The sequence below is a fragment of the Ammodytes marinus genome (assembly GCF_949987685.1).
Source record: "Ammodytes marinus genome assembly, chromosome: 7".
Classification (NCBI taxonomy): Eukaryota; Metazoa; Chordata; class Actinopteri; order Uranoscopiformes; family Ammodytidae; genus Ammodytes; species Ammodytes marinus.
Genome location: NC_137211.1, coordinates 12,209,608 through 12,225,319, shown reverse-complemented (window position 1 = coordinate 12,225,319; position 15,712 = coordinate 12,209,608). Strand labels below are relative to the sequence as shown.

General features: G+C 44.0%; 1 protein-coding gene across 2 annotated transcripts in view; it reads left to right on the top strand.

The window, feature by feature from the left end:
• The window catches only part of arhgef25a (Rho guanine nucleotide exchange factor (GEF) 25a), a 34,428-nt gene that overhangs the window by 13,960 nt on the left and 4,756 nt on the right, over positions 1-15,712 (top strand). For both annotated transcript variants that reach the window (XM_080030838.1, XM_080030837.1), the window contains exons 2-13: positions 3,457-3,764; positions 4,613-4,723; positions 8,384-8,529; positions 9,304-9,370; positions 9,791-9,894; positions 10,194-10,263; positions 12,928-13,017; positions 13,810-13,902; positions 14,363-14,413; positions 14,552-14,629; positions 14,765-14,956; positions 15,227-15,410. In XM_080030838.1, coding sequence (XP_079886964.1) covers positions 3,457-3,764; positions 4,613-4,723; positions 8,384-8,529; positions 9,304-9,370; positions 9,791-9,894; positions 10,194-10,263; positions 12,928-13,017; positions 13,810-13,902; positions 14,363-14,413; positions 14,552-14,629; positions 14,765-14,956; positions 15,227-15,410 — 1,494 coding nt within the window. The remainder of the gene's footprint in view (positions 1-3,456; positions 3,765-4,612; positions 4,724-8,383; positions 8,530-9,303; positions 9,371-9,790; positions 9,895-10,193; positions 10,264-12,927; positions 13,018-13,809; positions 13,903-14,362; positions 14,414-14,551; positions 14,630-14,764; positions 14,957-15,226; positions 15,411-15,712) is intronic.

The following is a 15,712-nucleotide window of genomic DNA, read 5'->3' as shown; positions in this document are numbered from 1 at the left end:
GTGATCAGCAGATTGAGCAATAATGAACAAAAAAAGTCAAAAGCTTGACTGAGTGCTGCAGACAAAAGTTGTTGCTCATCAGTACTGAAAGAACAAGATGATACATCGCTTTGTGTGCAATCTAATCCCGTTGTGGATAAATGAACCATAGACTGCCTGAATGAGATTCTCTTAAAATGCCCTCCTAGGCAAATGAGTGCAATCAAACTTCACTATTGTGAGTGAACAGCATCAAGAGAATGAAGTCATAAAGTCACTTGGCTCTAAGGTCACATAGCACAGCAACTTTTCGGGTGAGCCTCCCAACCCACCGCTGCTCTGCCTTCTAGAAAGTGAGTGGGCGTCTGGTGAAAGCACCGCATTAACTGATCACAACAGATCGGGCCAGTTTAATGCAGTCATCTAGCCCTGTGCTTTCAGCTGTTAATTATTGCCATCACATAAACAATAGTCAGGGTGCATTAACAAAATCAGCCTGGGTAATCTTTTCTTAGCAGCGCCATTATGGAGATGAATGTCACTGTGCACTATTAGCAACGCTGCAAGACAGAGGGAGAGTGGGGAAGGCTTGTTTTTCTTTCCACGGTTTCCTCTGTATAGCCGTATAATGGTATCAATTCCTCTCATCCTGTAGTGTGAGCGAAGGCATGTCGCTCCGAGGGGAAGCTCGTCATCTCCGTTTGTTTTTTACTGCTTCCTTGCTGTTTCTTTGCTAAATGGATGTCGCTGCAATGGCTTGGTGTAGAGGTTTCATCCCAATATACAGAGCTTAGACTTTACAGGATCAACATGAGGAAAAGCGACCCACACAAACACAACAATCAGCTGGGGAACTGATGAGGAGTTGCCATGGTGACAGATGCAAATCGACATTATAAAAACCAGCAAATGATGTAGACTCTGCTGCACCTAGTAAATCCCTACATTTGACAGAGCCACTGTGTCATTCTTACTACATATCATAAAGCTGCACTGTGGTCTCTGCTGACTTTTTTATTGCTTCCAGACACAGAGAGAGAGTGTTTCAGCCTCTCTCTCCCCCCCCCCCCCCCCCCACACTTTTAGATAAGCTATCTCGGCTGATGTCTGGAGCTGGTTAGAAACGGTGTTACTGGCTGTGTCTCTGCACTGTGACCCTTTCAACCTGGCCTTTCTGAACCCATGGAGCAGGGAACACTGGGGAAACACAAACCCCTAGGCCTGGCCCTTGTTACTGGTAAGAGAAACTGGGGGGCTGGGGGCTATCACATGTGATCAGTGTCATTTTCACATCCTCTCTGCTCTGTCTACGCTGTGGACCCTTCAGAGCTGGCGTATGGCGTATGCTCTGGCGCACAGGCTTTCTTTACAGCACCAGCCATAAATACATTAGCTTTCAGACGCTAATGTCCCTTTAGTCGTCTGCAGCTAAGACACTTCACAGAGGGCAAAGGTTTGAACTGCAGTTTCTTTATTATGTCGTTGTCTCACTGTCTACGGACCCATCCAGTGTAACAGTCAATTCCCTGCTGGGTTCAGCTGTCTCCCTTCTCTGTGCCCCTCTCTCTGCTCCTTGTCTCTGTGTAAGATCCCCCCTCCATCTTACCAGTCTTTCATGTGGATGGCGCTGGGAGTGGCGGCGGAAGAGCATGGGAAAATTAGCCCACCCTTAGATCACACACACACACACACACACACACACACACACACACACACACACACACACACACACACACACACACACACACACACACACACACACACACACACACACACACACACACACACACACACACACACACACACACACACGCACACACACACACACACACACACACATAATGCTGGCAAGATTTATGGCAACACATGCTGGAAAAAGGTTACCAAGGAAACTTGGTGAAAATAGACAAACGGACACATTCGAGTTCTTTTTCTTTGTAGCAGCGCAACTAGGATCCACATATCATGTATTTGACCCCCAGGTGTATGTGATGTGACTGTAACCTGAGTCTTGCTCTGAGGGTTCACCATTTCTCTGTGACTGAGGTTGGGGAGGGTTTGCCCTGGCGTTGCCTTTGAAGATGGCGCTCTCACAAAATGAGCCATGCTGCGTCAACATGGTAGATGCAGCATGGTTGTCACTGCAATAGTGCTGTGATACAATCTCCCACACATGGGTCAGCGTTATCTCTTCTCATAAACAAATACAAAACAAATCCACAAACTTGAAACTAATTTTTCTTTCTTCGGGGAGGCAAAGGTGCTTCGTTTAGTCCTTACATCACCTATTGTCCCATTCAGCTGGCAATAGGTGTCACATAGCGTCTGCATTACAAACAAAAAATCAGCCAAGGCAGAGACTTCTTGGCAGGAGAGAGTGTTTCTCCATCTGTAGGAGAGTGTTGATCGAGGGTCATAGGTCGGGTCGAGGGCAAGAAGATGGATGAGAGGCCTTAACTGAACTGCATTTGCACACAACAGATAAAACACTCCGCTGACACACAGCTCAGAGGAAAGGGCTATCTCAGGAGGAAGGGCGGTACGGCTGGGGTGGCTGGATGAGGCAGGATGGGAATGGGGAGGCGGGGGGGGGACAAGACAGAGAAAACAAACAGTCCCCAAGCAAGGATCTTCCTTTCTACAAAGGATTAAAGGGGATGTCCGGTCCCAGCTCACCCCACAGCTCACTTCCCATGTCCTCTTGACACTGCTGGGCAGCCGCCGGCCCTGCAAATGGTCTAGAGTATTTTTTCACATTCAACATTAACCCTCTTGAACTCTGCTGTCTGCCCCACATCAGTGTGTGCGCCGGTCATGTGATTGGATACACGGCAGCACAAATATCAAAACCATGGTCTGCTTGACATAAACAGCACAGTGATTCTTTTATGGTGCTGCTGATCCCTGCTCCACAGCTGTGTTGGAAGAGGAATGTTATTTATAAATCCACCCTTTGTCAAATTTCTCTCTTTGATTTTTTTACTCCCGTAATGTTGACTTGTCTTCTGCCTCCTCCATCACCTCTCATGACCAGCAGCGCTCAGCTCTTTTAAAGGTGTAGTCAGCGATTCTGGAGAAAGCGTGTTGTCATCATCACTTTTTTGTCAAAATCAGTGAATATCTTCAGTGTAAAATGAGTACATGATTAAACGGGTATGTAGAAAATGGCTCTGACTGACCCAGCTGGCAATAGTGCCATCAATATATGCTAAGCTCCAGATCGGCGTATAGCACCTACAGTACTTTGACTTTGATAAGTATTTCACTTCAACGTCTTTATTCAAATATTGACAGGCTTACACTTGTAACAGTACCACTGAAAAAAACATTGAGTTTGGATGTCTTGACATGAAAGGTCAGGGTGGACTCTTTGCCCTCTTTGACCCATTAAACCCCTTTAATTTTCAATTGTCTACCACCACCACATTATTCTGTCCCCTAAAACACACGTTTTACTGGTTCCCCTCTCATCTGCAGACTCCTACTCGGCAGCAGGCAGCGAGGGCAGCATCTCTACGTCGGTGTTGTCACTGCCCCCTCAGGCCTCAGGCAGCTCGGCCCCCAGCTCCCCGGGCTCCAAGCGCTCTGTGAGCACGCTGAAGAAGTGGCTCACCAATCCTGTCCGCAAACTCAGCGCCGGATCCACCGCCAAAGGGGAGCGGCAGGTCCGCAAACTGGAGGGGAAGCCTCCACAGCTTCAGTCCCACAGCCACAGCCAGGATCTGGGCAGCCCTCCCAGGCCCGATGACACCCTCACCATACTGCCCGTCACACACAGAGAACTGGTGAGAAATAAACCCTGCATTCCAAATCTCATACCCCATACTCTTTTTTTCTATTCTACATACAACATTTGACCATACAAATAATCTAGTTAGCATGCAGTAGGGACATACTTTTTCTTATTTATTTCATCATAACATTGCGCCTTGATCTTGCGGCTTGCCGTTATTTCCTCCTTTGCATCCCCGGTTGTTTTCATACGGAGGCTCCGTTGATCTGAATCTTCCAAATAGCATGCTGTTTTCAACACTAAAAATCTCGGACGGATGTAGTAGACATCCGGGTATTTTTACGCATACTAAATCTGACCACAATAATTGGGACATCCTAAATCTATTTTCTACCATACTAAATAGCAGAAAGTATTGGAATGCAGGGAAAGTGTTCCATCTTTTAATTTTTTTCCCCTTGGTTACATCAACTAATCAAACAAGGCTTTGCATGCTTGATTAACAGGAATTAATACCACAACGCTTTATCACAAGGACTTATTATGAACTGGTTTTGGAAGTAAACATGCAGAGCTTCAGTCTACATAAATAAAATCTAAAACCAACATCCTGATGGTGGCTTGTTTGCATTCGCTCAAGACGACCAGCTAACATTCACTTGCAGGTGTAGAGTTGATCCACGGAGGATAAAAGTATCATGACAGTTGGAGATGTTGCATTGCTGGCTAAGCCTGCAGGACCTGACACTGTGACTCATGTCCTCACTGTGACTGTTGCTGTTGTGCAGCTGCCTGAGCACATCTCTTTTGTGCCTCAATCAATGCATAAGTATGTTACAGACTTTTTCCATCATGTTTTGTTATTCTGACACTGTGGGTGTGTCTGTGTCTGTGTTCCAGGAGTGGAAAGATGGCCTGGCAAGCCCTGAGGACCTGTCACCGGCCACACTGCAGTCCCCCAACTACATTACTGACTCGCTTATTGGCTGCACATCGCTTCCAAACACCCAGGTCTGTCTGTGCGATATAATGTAAAAGTTACATTATCTAACCTGTCGTATCTGTCACCACATGTTTTTTTTATCACATTGAAATAACATATGTTTCTGGCTTGAATACAGGTGGTAATCTTTGAAAGGTCGCCTGAAAACATGTGTACCCTTCAGTTATACAGTATATGAATCAATAATAGACTACCATAAGATTCAGAATAAAATCCAGGATTCCATACATTTATGTTTTTTTTGTTTAATGTAGACGGTCTCTGATGGGGGGTAGCAGCAGTAGTATTCTTAGTGAATTCCCAGCGTGTCTGGGGAGGTGACATCAGTACAGTTTGTATCCATGGCCCTCCAGCAACTACGGGAAATGACTAACTCTACTGCTGCTGGTGGAGCTCAACTATCAAACAAAGCAAGCGCTGCGCTCTGCAACCACACACACACACACACACACACACACACACACACACACACACACACACACACACACACACACAAACACTCACCGAACACATTCACACACACATATAAACAAACACATGCAGAAGTAAGCATGCCTAAATGAATACATGGCTCTCTCAGAGCAGAGCCATGGGCAAGAGGGCAGTTTGACAACGACCTGCGTGATGCATGACACACATTCAAGATGAGATGCCGGGAGATAAATAGGATATAGTATGAAAACAACAGATGGAAGGAAAGACGACTCTACTTATATGTGCTTTTATTTCTACATCAAACACTTGGAGGCAGTGGCTCGTGACAAAGGAACATCTCAAGTCGGGTGTTCGGTCTCTTTTTGGCATGGAAGCATGGCAGAAAATGGGTGTTGCTTGGTAGCAATACAATAATATGGAATGATTGAGCCCTTTCGGTATACAGTCAAACAAGTATGACACCTGAGCTTTGGAGCACTGAGTGTGTGTCTCCTGTTGGTGAATCCACACCAGAGCACCTAAAATCCCTATTTCACCCTCAACAACACATCAAAAGCCATTAATACCATTACATCAGACGGATGAGGTCATTGCTTTGGTGTTTCTACTGCCATTCTTTGAAAAGAGAGAGGGGGGGGGTAGAGAGAGAGAGGAAGAGAGGTAAAAGTAGAGAGATTAAATTATGTAGGTCAGTCGATTCTGAGCTGTGTTTTCTGTCTCTCTACTCAACCTTCAATGGCCACCCTTCCAGTGCATTCATTAATTGTTATTTTTAACACTTTTTCCTCACACCGTCTCTAACCTCAGGTCGACAGCATAACATGTTTATTTAATAGAATGTTTATTGCGACCTGGTCATAGGAAATATTTTGAAATGTTAAATCAGCAGTTTAAAAAGATGTGGTGTCAAAAAAGGAAGCCGGAGGTAAAAATCACAATATCTATTCCAGTACTTTAACCCGAGGAGCAGATTGTACACTCTGTCATCTCAACACACAAGAGATAGAAACAGATTGCAGCACTTGAGGACGTGTCACTTGTTACCACCTCTACTTAACGATTAATTTGGGCTTTCATGCCTTTTGATGATGGATGTGCCCTTATTCTGCTCCATCAAATTGAAAAAGAAAAAAATGCTGCTGGAATGCACCAGTTTCATGCATCAGCTAATGTTTCTTAGTATGAGTCCTGACAACTGGTGTTAAAAACAGCACATTGAAAGAGTAGCATTTCCTTATATGAAAATCCCTTTAATATCACTAATACTGTGGATGTATGTGTTCCAATGATGAGTGGTTTGTTTTCCGCCAATACAAAACTTGGAAATACCTAATAACAGTAGTTGATCATTCTGCTCTTGGACAGCATCATAAATACCAGTAGCATTCTGCTATTGTTCAACACTATAAAAAAAAAAATTTCAAGAAGAAAATTTGTCTTTAATAGTTTTCAAACTTGGTGCGCTCTAACCACACCCTTTTTCTGATGTTGAGAAGAAAAAAGTTATTACAACCCTGTTCTTGATTGATGGAACTGATTTTATTGAAATAAATATCCCACAAAATAGCATGACCTCACTTTTACTAAAACGGTTTTATCAGGGGTTTTTTCGTGGGCTTCCGAGTAGAAAAACAACAGAGAGAGAAGAAGCAAAAAAAAAAATCTTCCTGTGGGCTTTACCACAGAACATCTGGAAGTGATCAGAGAGCAAGGGAGACCTGTCAGCCAGGCTGGAGCGCTCCTTGTGGGGCAAAACGAGTTGGGGGAGCTCTCTGCCTCTCTGTCCCTCCCTGCACCCCTGTCTCTCTACTTCATTTAGTTTCTTTCAGTCTTTTTCTTTCTCACGAGACAAAATAGAAAGGTGACAACTTATTAATGCCAACAGGTTTATCACAGAGATTGCTGGTGAATTAGTTGGACCTCAGGCTAGAGAGGAAAGGGAGAACATTCTGCCACTTTTTCCATTTGCTTATATGTCATCTATCTATCCAATCTATCTATTTATTTCTCCAACGGGCAGCCGCCAGCCAGGGGAGTCTGAGGGATTATACATATGTCTGTGGTGTGTGTGTGTGTGTGTGTGTGTGTGTGTGTGTGTGTGTGTGTATGAGGTGTGTGTGTGTGTGTGTTTGTGTGCAGGCTTGTGTATGTGTTTAAGGTGGGGAGGTTCTGCTTGACTAGGACAATGGGACGCACGGATATAGGTGAAGACAGATGGCTGCCTCTATAGGTTTACACAGTCAAGGGAGAGTGAGCGGTCTTAAAAGAAGCAGCTGAACAACACAACTAAAAATAGAGGGAAGAACTTTGTGAGCAGATACAATTGCGCAGCGAGGTGGCCGTGAGTCTTTTTAACGACCATACAAAGGTGGTAAGCGTGCTTATTGTGAGAGAGAAATAGGTCACAAAAACACAGGGGTCGTGTGCAAATGTGAAGCATTGCATCCATTGACCAAGTGATGATTTAAGTCTTTGCAGGCTTTGTTGCAGTTTGCACAATGCCTCTGCGTTTGCACGAGAGCCCAAACAGGAAAGAATATCAATTCCAGGAAAGAGCATGAAAAGAAAGCCATATATGTAACCCACGAATGAACACAATCGATTAGACCAGAGTAACCTTGGGATTATGATGTTTGCATCTCATTGCTGACGTAGATCAGTGGTTGCTGCAGAAATGAAAGCAAAACATACTGTGTGATTTATTAACATATGGGGTTGAATGCTCAGGTGGCGAAACAGGAAAATATCATTCAATAATTCACACATAAATCAGAATGTAACGCCATCGCCAGCTGGCAGGCGGTAATTGTATTCCTCTTCCTCTGAAGCCAAAGCTCCATCATGAAGCTCACAGTTTGATTTGTCATCTACATCTGTGTGTGCAGCCTGTTGCTCCCTCTTAACTCTTTATCTTTGAATGTCTTTCCCTCCATCTATCTGTTGCACAGCACGGATCATTAACGCCGGCTATCTGAATCTGATCTTCTTATCATTCTATCTCCGTTCCTCGTGTCTCTCCACTCTCCCTAGTCACCGTGGCAACCTGCATCATTATCGTCTCTCTGGTGCTCTTTATCTCCCCCTTTGCTCACTTTATTCCTGGAATGATCCACACTACTGGCACTGGACCTTTAATAAACCATCTGTCTGACTGTCTGACTGTCTGTCTGTCTGACTGTCTGTCTGTCTGACTGTCTGACTGTCTGACTGTCTGTCTGTCTTTGTGTCCTCAGGATATTCAGGATATTCAGGACTCACAGGCCACTCCCAGTGTTTTGGCAGATGACAGCGCCTCTGTGTTGTTGGACGACACCTCCAGCCAATGGTCGGCAGTGGCTGACTCCGAGGAGGAGAGGAGGAGTGCCTTAGAGAAAAGCATGTATGTGTTTTAACGGTGTAAATATCCAATCTCATGGCAGCACTATGCGGCCACTTATGCTTTAAATAACAACCTTATATTTGAGTGTAGCTGTAGGACGTATCATCTAGGCATGTGTGCCATTTCGGCTTATGCACTGCACAAATCTCCATCTTATCACGGCCATTTCAACAAGATGATGTTTAGAAGGTAGTGTTTACCACGTTCCTGATTTAGCATGTTTGCATGCAAATGTTTGTACATTTGCACTAAACAGTACACAAAGTACACCAGAGGCTGCTGGGAATGTAAGGTAGCAGACAGTCAGTCATAAACCCAAGTGTGTGAGACAAACGCTGGCGCTAAATGAAAAGTCATGGGATCCAAAAAGTCAATAGGATACATCATTTGGGAACCATTAATGCCTGTGCTAAATGTCAGTCCAGCAAACCAGCCAATATTTGACAAGATACCAGACAAGACCAAAGTAATGGCTCAACTGACAATAGTTCATTTTTGTAACTGTGAGTGAAAGTTTAAGCTCAAATTTAACTGATCTGCTGTACATTAATTAAATTATGCAAAAAAACAGTAATTGCATTCAGATATCAAATGACATTCTTTTTCGAGGAAACTTCTGATGAAATTATTGTGGTATCGCATCCTCTCTGGAAAATGATTAGGGAAACTGGGACCCATAAAACAAAGGGTTAGCAAGATTGTTTTGAAGTGTGCAAAATAAATCTGGTAGCGTGAGCCTATAACACTCATTCTTCCTCCTTTGTGTCTTCACAGGTATGTACTGAAGGAGCTTATTGAGACAGAGAAGCACTATGTGGTAGACCTGGGCTTCATAGTGGAGGTAAAGCTCAAAGTCTTCCAGCCAAGAACACACAATCTGTGCTGAAAGAGAAAAGTGAATTTAGCCATCCAGCCAGTCTGTCAGAGAAAGCTCTAAAGTCTTACCATCACAATTCCTTCACTTTCCTCCACATTTTGGTCTGCCTCCACTGTCTGCAGTCTTAAGCAGATTTTGTGAATTATTAGCTTGAAGAGTATTATGTTACACGGCGATCCATCTCCCTGTGCCTTAAATAGCCCGAGATATTTTGGTTCGGAGAAGAATTTTTGCCGTCCGAAAGTTAATAAAAGATGAATACAATGAAAGCGATTGTGTGATTTGTTCAAGTGTGTTAAAAGTGACCTAGCGATACTTACTGGTGTTAGATGTGGGGTTTAGTTGATGTGAACAGATGTCATCAGCTCTGTCGTTTCCTTGCAGGGCTACATGGCCACAATGAACTCCAAGGGTATGCCAGAGGACATGAAGGGGAAAGACAAGATTGTTTTTGGAAACATTCACCAAATATTTGACTGGCATAAAGAGTAAGTCCCTCACTCTGAGATACATTTTGTTTCCATGAGTGGAAAATTTGTACGTTTCCTTCAGTTGCATTCAAAGCCAAAGACAAACAGTGAGTTGCAGAGCATTGTGTTTGTGGCTGAGTGGAGGACAAAGGAACAATAGGTCAGGAGATAAATCTGACCTTCCGTTTTGGGGATGATTGTGTGTGTGTGTGTGTGTGTGTGTGTGTGTGTGTGTGTGTGTGTGTGTGTGTGTGTGTGTGTGTGTGTGTGTGTGTGTGTGTGTGTGTGTGTGTGTGTGTGTGTGTTTCTCTCCGTAGCTACTTCCTGGGAGAGCTGGAGAAGTGTTTAACAGAGCCAGAGAGGCTGGCTCAGCTCTTCATTAAACATGTGAGTTTGACTAACGTGTACACACACACACACACACACACACACACACACACACACACACACACACACACACACACACACACACACACACACACACACACACACACACACACACAGTGGAAGTGTCTGGGTCTGCTTCCTCGTGCTGTTTGGCGTGAGGGGTAAATAGAGCCAAGAAAATATGTAGAGCTCCTGTTTGTCCCATGCAGTACCTCTCTCCCTCCCTCTCTCTCTCTCTCTCTCTCTCTCTCTCTCTCTCTCTCTCTCTCTCTCTCTCTCTCAGCTGCCAGCGTCTCTCCTTCCACTTCCCCAGAGCCGGCCCGAGGCATAAGCGAACTAAGCGGCCGATTAGGGCCCCCGACTGCCTGGGGGGCCCCCTCCAAAAAAAAAAAAAAAAAAATTTTTTTTTTTTTAGTTTGTGTGTTTGATATTAACATCATATTGTGCAAATGTGAGTTATCACACAAAAAAGGAATAAAATGTTTTGGTCTAGATAATTAATAGCCTAAAAATGTAATCAGTTCATCTGGGAGGAAATCCGAAATGATCTGATCATGTCACGTTCACATCCATGCACAGTGTGTATTGAGTTTATTTAAAAACAATTGGAAATGGGGCTGCCCTCAGTTGCCCATGCACTGTGTTTAGTCTATAGCCTATTTCAGCCTTGTCTGTGGAAAAAAAGATACAGTAGCTGGACAACAGAGTTCTTCTGCTTAGTTCCTCACACTGCATTTAAATGCATTCACTATATTACAGAGAAATATGTCCCGTAAAAGAAAAAGAGCTCCAAGCCCAACCCAGAGGACCCTCCATAATATTTTATTTTATATTAATATATATATTTTTTTCAAAGATATTTTTTGGGCATTTTTATGCTTTATTGATAGTGCAGAGAGACAGAGGTGAAATGGGGCAGAGAGGGGAGTGACATGCAGAGAACGACCGCGGGTGGGAATCGAACCCGGGTCTGATGCTGGGCCCGGCCCGGGAGGGGGACGCCTTACTATATTAATATTTTTATGGAAAATCCATGTGTCCTTCTTCAATAGCTTCTAATTCATCTGACCCAGTGTCTCCAAATTATTTGTTCAAACAATTTCTCAGATTTAGCCTCTTAATTTTCCTCTCAAAGTGCACCAGATTCATGCATTTCACTTTAAAAAGGTTAAAAAAATCTCCCGGGGGGGCATACCCCCGGACCCCCCTAGGAGGGTCTGAATCTCGCCTGTCAAATATTTTCGCAGACGCACAGTGGAGGCACTAGCGGAAAACACTGGGTGTGTGAATGATATTTAACAAAGTTTCAGCAGCGCTAACATTGGAGAGGGGCCCCCTAATCGTATTTCGCTTAGGGCCCCCTGAAGGCTTGGGCCGGCTCTGCACTTCCCTGTTACTAATATGTCTTAGTACACAGGCTGTGTTGTTACAACACTCACATGTGTGCACCAACGACACACTGGCCCATTTCCAGTCTGGGCTGGACTGGTCAGGAAACACCAGGGAAAAAACAGCAACAAAAGACAACAAGAATAAGACGAGGAATAACAAGCCCTAAGCTCAGCCTCTTTGGTTTAAAAGCTTTTTTCAAACCCAAAAAGAACAACCCACTTCTTACTACATATCTTGACTGAAGAATGGGACGTATGTGAGACAACACTGTTAAGTGTATTGTTCTTTGAATAGAATACAGGGCTTATAAAGGGATGCAAAGTGAAATGAATGCATATTGGTTAAGTGGTGACAGACTGCGTTGACGTGATGCGTAATATGACCAATTTGGCTTTGCTTCTTGTCCGAAGATGACTGAGTTAAATGTCTGTGTCTCTCTTTCGCTATGTTCACTTTCTCTCTCTCTCTCGCTCTCTCTCTCTCTCTTTCCGTAGCTCTTTAAACAATTCAATAAGGCTCAGCCCACCGGATAATCAACTTAAAAGGCCTGTGGGGGAATAAAGAAACTTCTAACTAAATCTAAGCGGGGTGTCAAACTGTGAAAACAAGCAGACTGGAAACACAGCCGTAATGAAAAGCAGATAGTGCCATCACCAATGTGCAACATGTGTGCTCACTCACACACACATGCATCGTAAACACACATGTAAACATGCGGCTACACCGGTATACTGGATGCTGGTAGACAGATTACACTGTATAAGCACAGTGCCCCAAAGTGTTACATTATGTCCCCGTTCAGGTGGAGCAGCTCGCTGGTCTCTAGGCTACAGAGCCTTGCAGCCCGTTGCTAGGTACAGTCTTAAATTGACTGGCTCTAAAAGGGTATGGTTACACAGAGGGTAACCTGGGTAAATTATACATAACCTGATGCTCTTCTACATGGTACTCCATTAGTGCTCAGAATGCCACATCTGCACTCCCATATCAATTAGTCACAGAGGAGTGGGCGCTAACCAGAGAGAATCAGCTTCAAAGGCCCCGCACTGTGAGACAAATCATTAATGCTGTGTGCCCAAAAGCAACCGCAGAAACTGCACATTGATTGCTGTTTTTTTTTGTTCACTTTCAGGGGCCTTTTCATTTATTTGAAACGCAATTAAAGATACATTTTCCTTCACAGTGCGAGTCTTTTTCACATTGTGGCTAACTTATATCAGAGGATCAGCGGAATGACTTGGTAATGAGATGTTTCTTTTGCTTTTAATGCAGGAGAGACGTCTGCATATGTACGTCATATACTGTCAGAATAAACCCAAGTCAGAACACATCGTCTCGGAGTACATCGAGACCTACTTTGAGGTGAGTTCTTCTGAACACATACAGTTAGTTTTACACTTTACCTTTTTTCTTTTAATCGATCGATGTTTAGTCTATAAAATGTCAGGAAACAGTGAAAAAGGTTCATATAGTCAAATCTTCAAATTGCCAGCTTTTTTCTGACCACCTGTCCAAAATCCCAAGCATTTTCCAAGATCAAAGCCAGAAAGTTCCTAAATATCAGAGACTGTTGACAGGAAATGTTTGGATTTTTATTGAAAAGATGACAGGGGCGCCCTTAGCTCAGTTGGTAGGGCGTCCCCCCCCCCCACCAGCGGACCCGGGTTCGATTCCAGCCCGCGGTCGTTCTCTGCATGTCACTCCCCTCTCTGCCCCATTTCAACTCTGTCTCTACACTGTCAATAAAGCATAAAGATGCCAAAAAAATATATAAAAAAAAGAAACGATGACGTGCATAATAATGAAATTTAAAAGTTGTTTTTGATACATTTTCTGTCAAATAACATATTGATCCATTAAAACTGCCATGCCATGTTGCACTTGCTAATCTAAACAGCCACTATCCACATATGGATGTGCATAATTAACTTGTCATCAGTCCTGTGTCCATTTAGTATGCAGGAATGTGTATCTGTTTCTTTTCTATACATTAAAAATAGCCACATGGGGTGTATTGTTAGCTGCAATGTATTATTTGCATTGTTCCCTTTTATAGACAGTACACACAAGACAAATAGCCGTTAGCTTCATTGTTTTGAACCGTGGCCGTCATGTTGACTGGTGTGGTGTTGTTGTGTCCATCTTTGCTCTCAGGAGTTGCGGCAACAGCTGGGCCACAGGCTGCAGCTTAACGACCTGCTCATCAAACCTGTCCAGAGGATCATGAAGTACCAGCTGCTGCTCAAGGTGAAAATACATAGCGATGCTGTGCTGTTGATAACACGTGGACACACACACACACACACACACACACACACACACACACACGTTGGTGTCCACTGTGCAGCTGTCTGACACACAGCAGGCTTAGTCACAAGGGTTGTAAACATACCAGCATGCACACAAACACATGCACACTTCTATGCCAGGCAAATTGTCTGTTCAGGCTACTTTCCACTCAGAGAGGAAGAGGTAAATTACATAAAGAGCCTCCATTCTTACAATGATCATTTAAACAACCATGCATACAAAGTCTTTGAAGATGAACATAAAATTGACAACCTTTGTCTAAATATAAAACTATGCCCTTTGGCATTCAAATGAAAGGGGGATTCGACAGCCATAAATACTCCTCCAGATGTCTTCACCTTACTCTCAGCAATAAACCTGGAATAGTCTGGTGACCATGCTGTGTTTATTTGAGCAGGACTTCCTGAAGTATTACACCAAAGCTGGGATGGACACGGAGGAGCTGGAGGTGGGTGTCCTGATACATAAACATACCATTTTATAAGTGACATTGAGTAAATATTAAGTGAGCGTGTGTGGGCAAAGAGCCACTGTGCTTTTAATTGGTTTTCTTGCTGACAACCCCGATTTTTATTTTTGTAAACAGAAAGCTGTTGAAGTGACGTGCTTCGTGCCAAAACGTTGCAACGACATGATGAATGTGGGCAGACTGCAAGGCTTCGAGGTACTTCTCAGGAATTTCGGACCATCCTTCCCATCTTCCAAAAAAACCTTCTCATGCCAACTATTCAGGCTGTGAGAAAAACCCCACCGTAACCACTTCCTCTGCTGTGTCTGTCTTTTTCGCTGCGGTTACTAGGGGAAGATCACAGCCCAGGGAAAACTGCTCCAGCAAGACACCTTCACAGTTACCGAGCAGGACAGCAGCTTCCTGTCCCGGGCCAAGGAAAGGCGGGTCTTCCTGTTTGAGCAGCTGGTCATCTTCAGTGAGCCAATAGACAGGAAGAAAGGTTTCTCCCTCCCTGGATACACTTTTAAGAACAGCATCAAGGTGAGCCTCAGCCAACACAAATCAGCTTTGAAGGATTTTCTTAGAAAAACAAACCAAAACATAAGAAATCACATTTTTACTCCAAATCTACTGAGATACGCAACACATTGCCAGCATATACATTTTTGCCTAAATCAGCAGCACACGTTACATAATCCCACAACAGGGAGTTTTTTTCTAGAGACTCGTATGTGTTAGTGAAGTATTTAACAAGCAGCTGAGCCTGGTCGGACTCCTCACAGGTGCTAGTCAGATGTGCATGTGTTCCAGGTGAGCTGCCTGGGGATGGAGCCCAGCGTGGACGGGGATGATGCTGCCCGCTTCACGCTGACGTCACGCAACCCTGACGGGAGCGTGGTGCGCTTCCAGCTGCAGCCGTCCTGCCCTGAGGTCTGCAGTGCCTGGGTCAATGATGTGGTTCAGATCCTGGACTCCCAGCGCAACTTCCTCAATGGTACGTGAGCCAGCAGCCGAGCTCAAATGACTAATCCACATCCTCTCAAACCATAAATCGTGTTTCAGTTTGGTATATTTTCATAGTTTATTGACATTATGTTACTGTAAGCAGCGGGATCAGTGTGAGTTGAGATGAGATGAGTGCCTGTTTGCCCTTGTATTCTTGTCCATTAATGCCCATTCCGTACTCTTTTACATAGTTTATAAGGCTTACGTACGAGTATTGTTTAGTGTTTTTTTGTGCAACACAGACACACATTAAAACTTTTACTTTACATTCATAAGTAGTATATGAACATT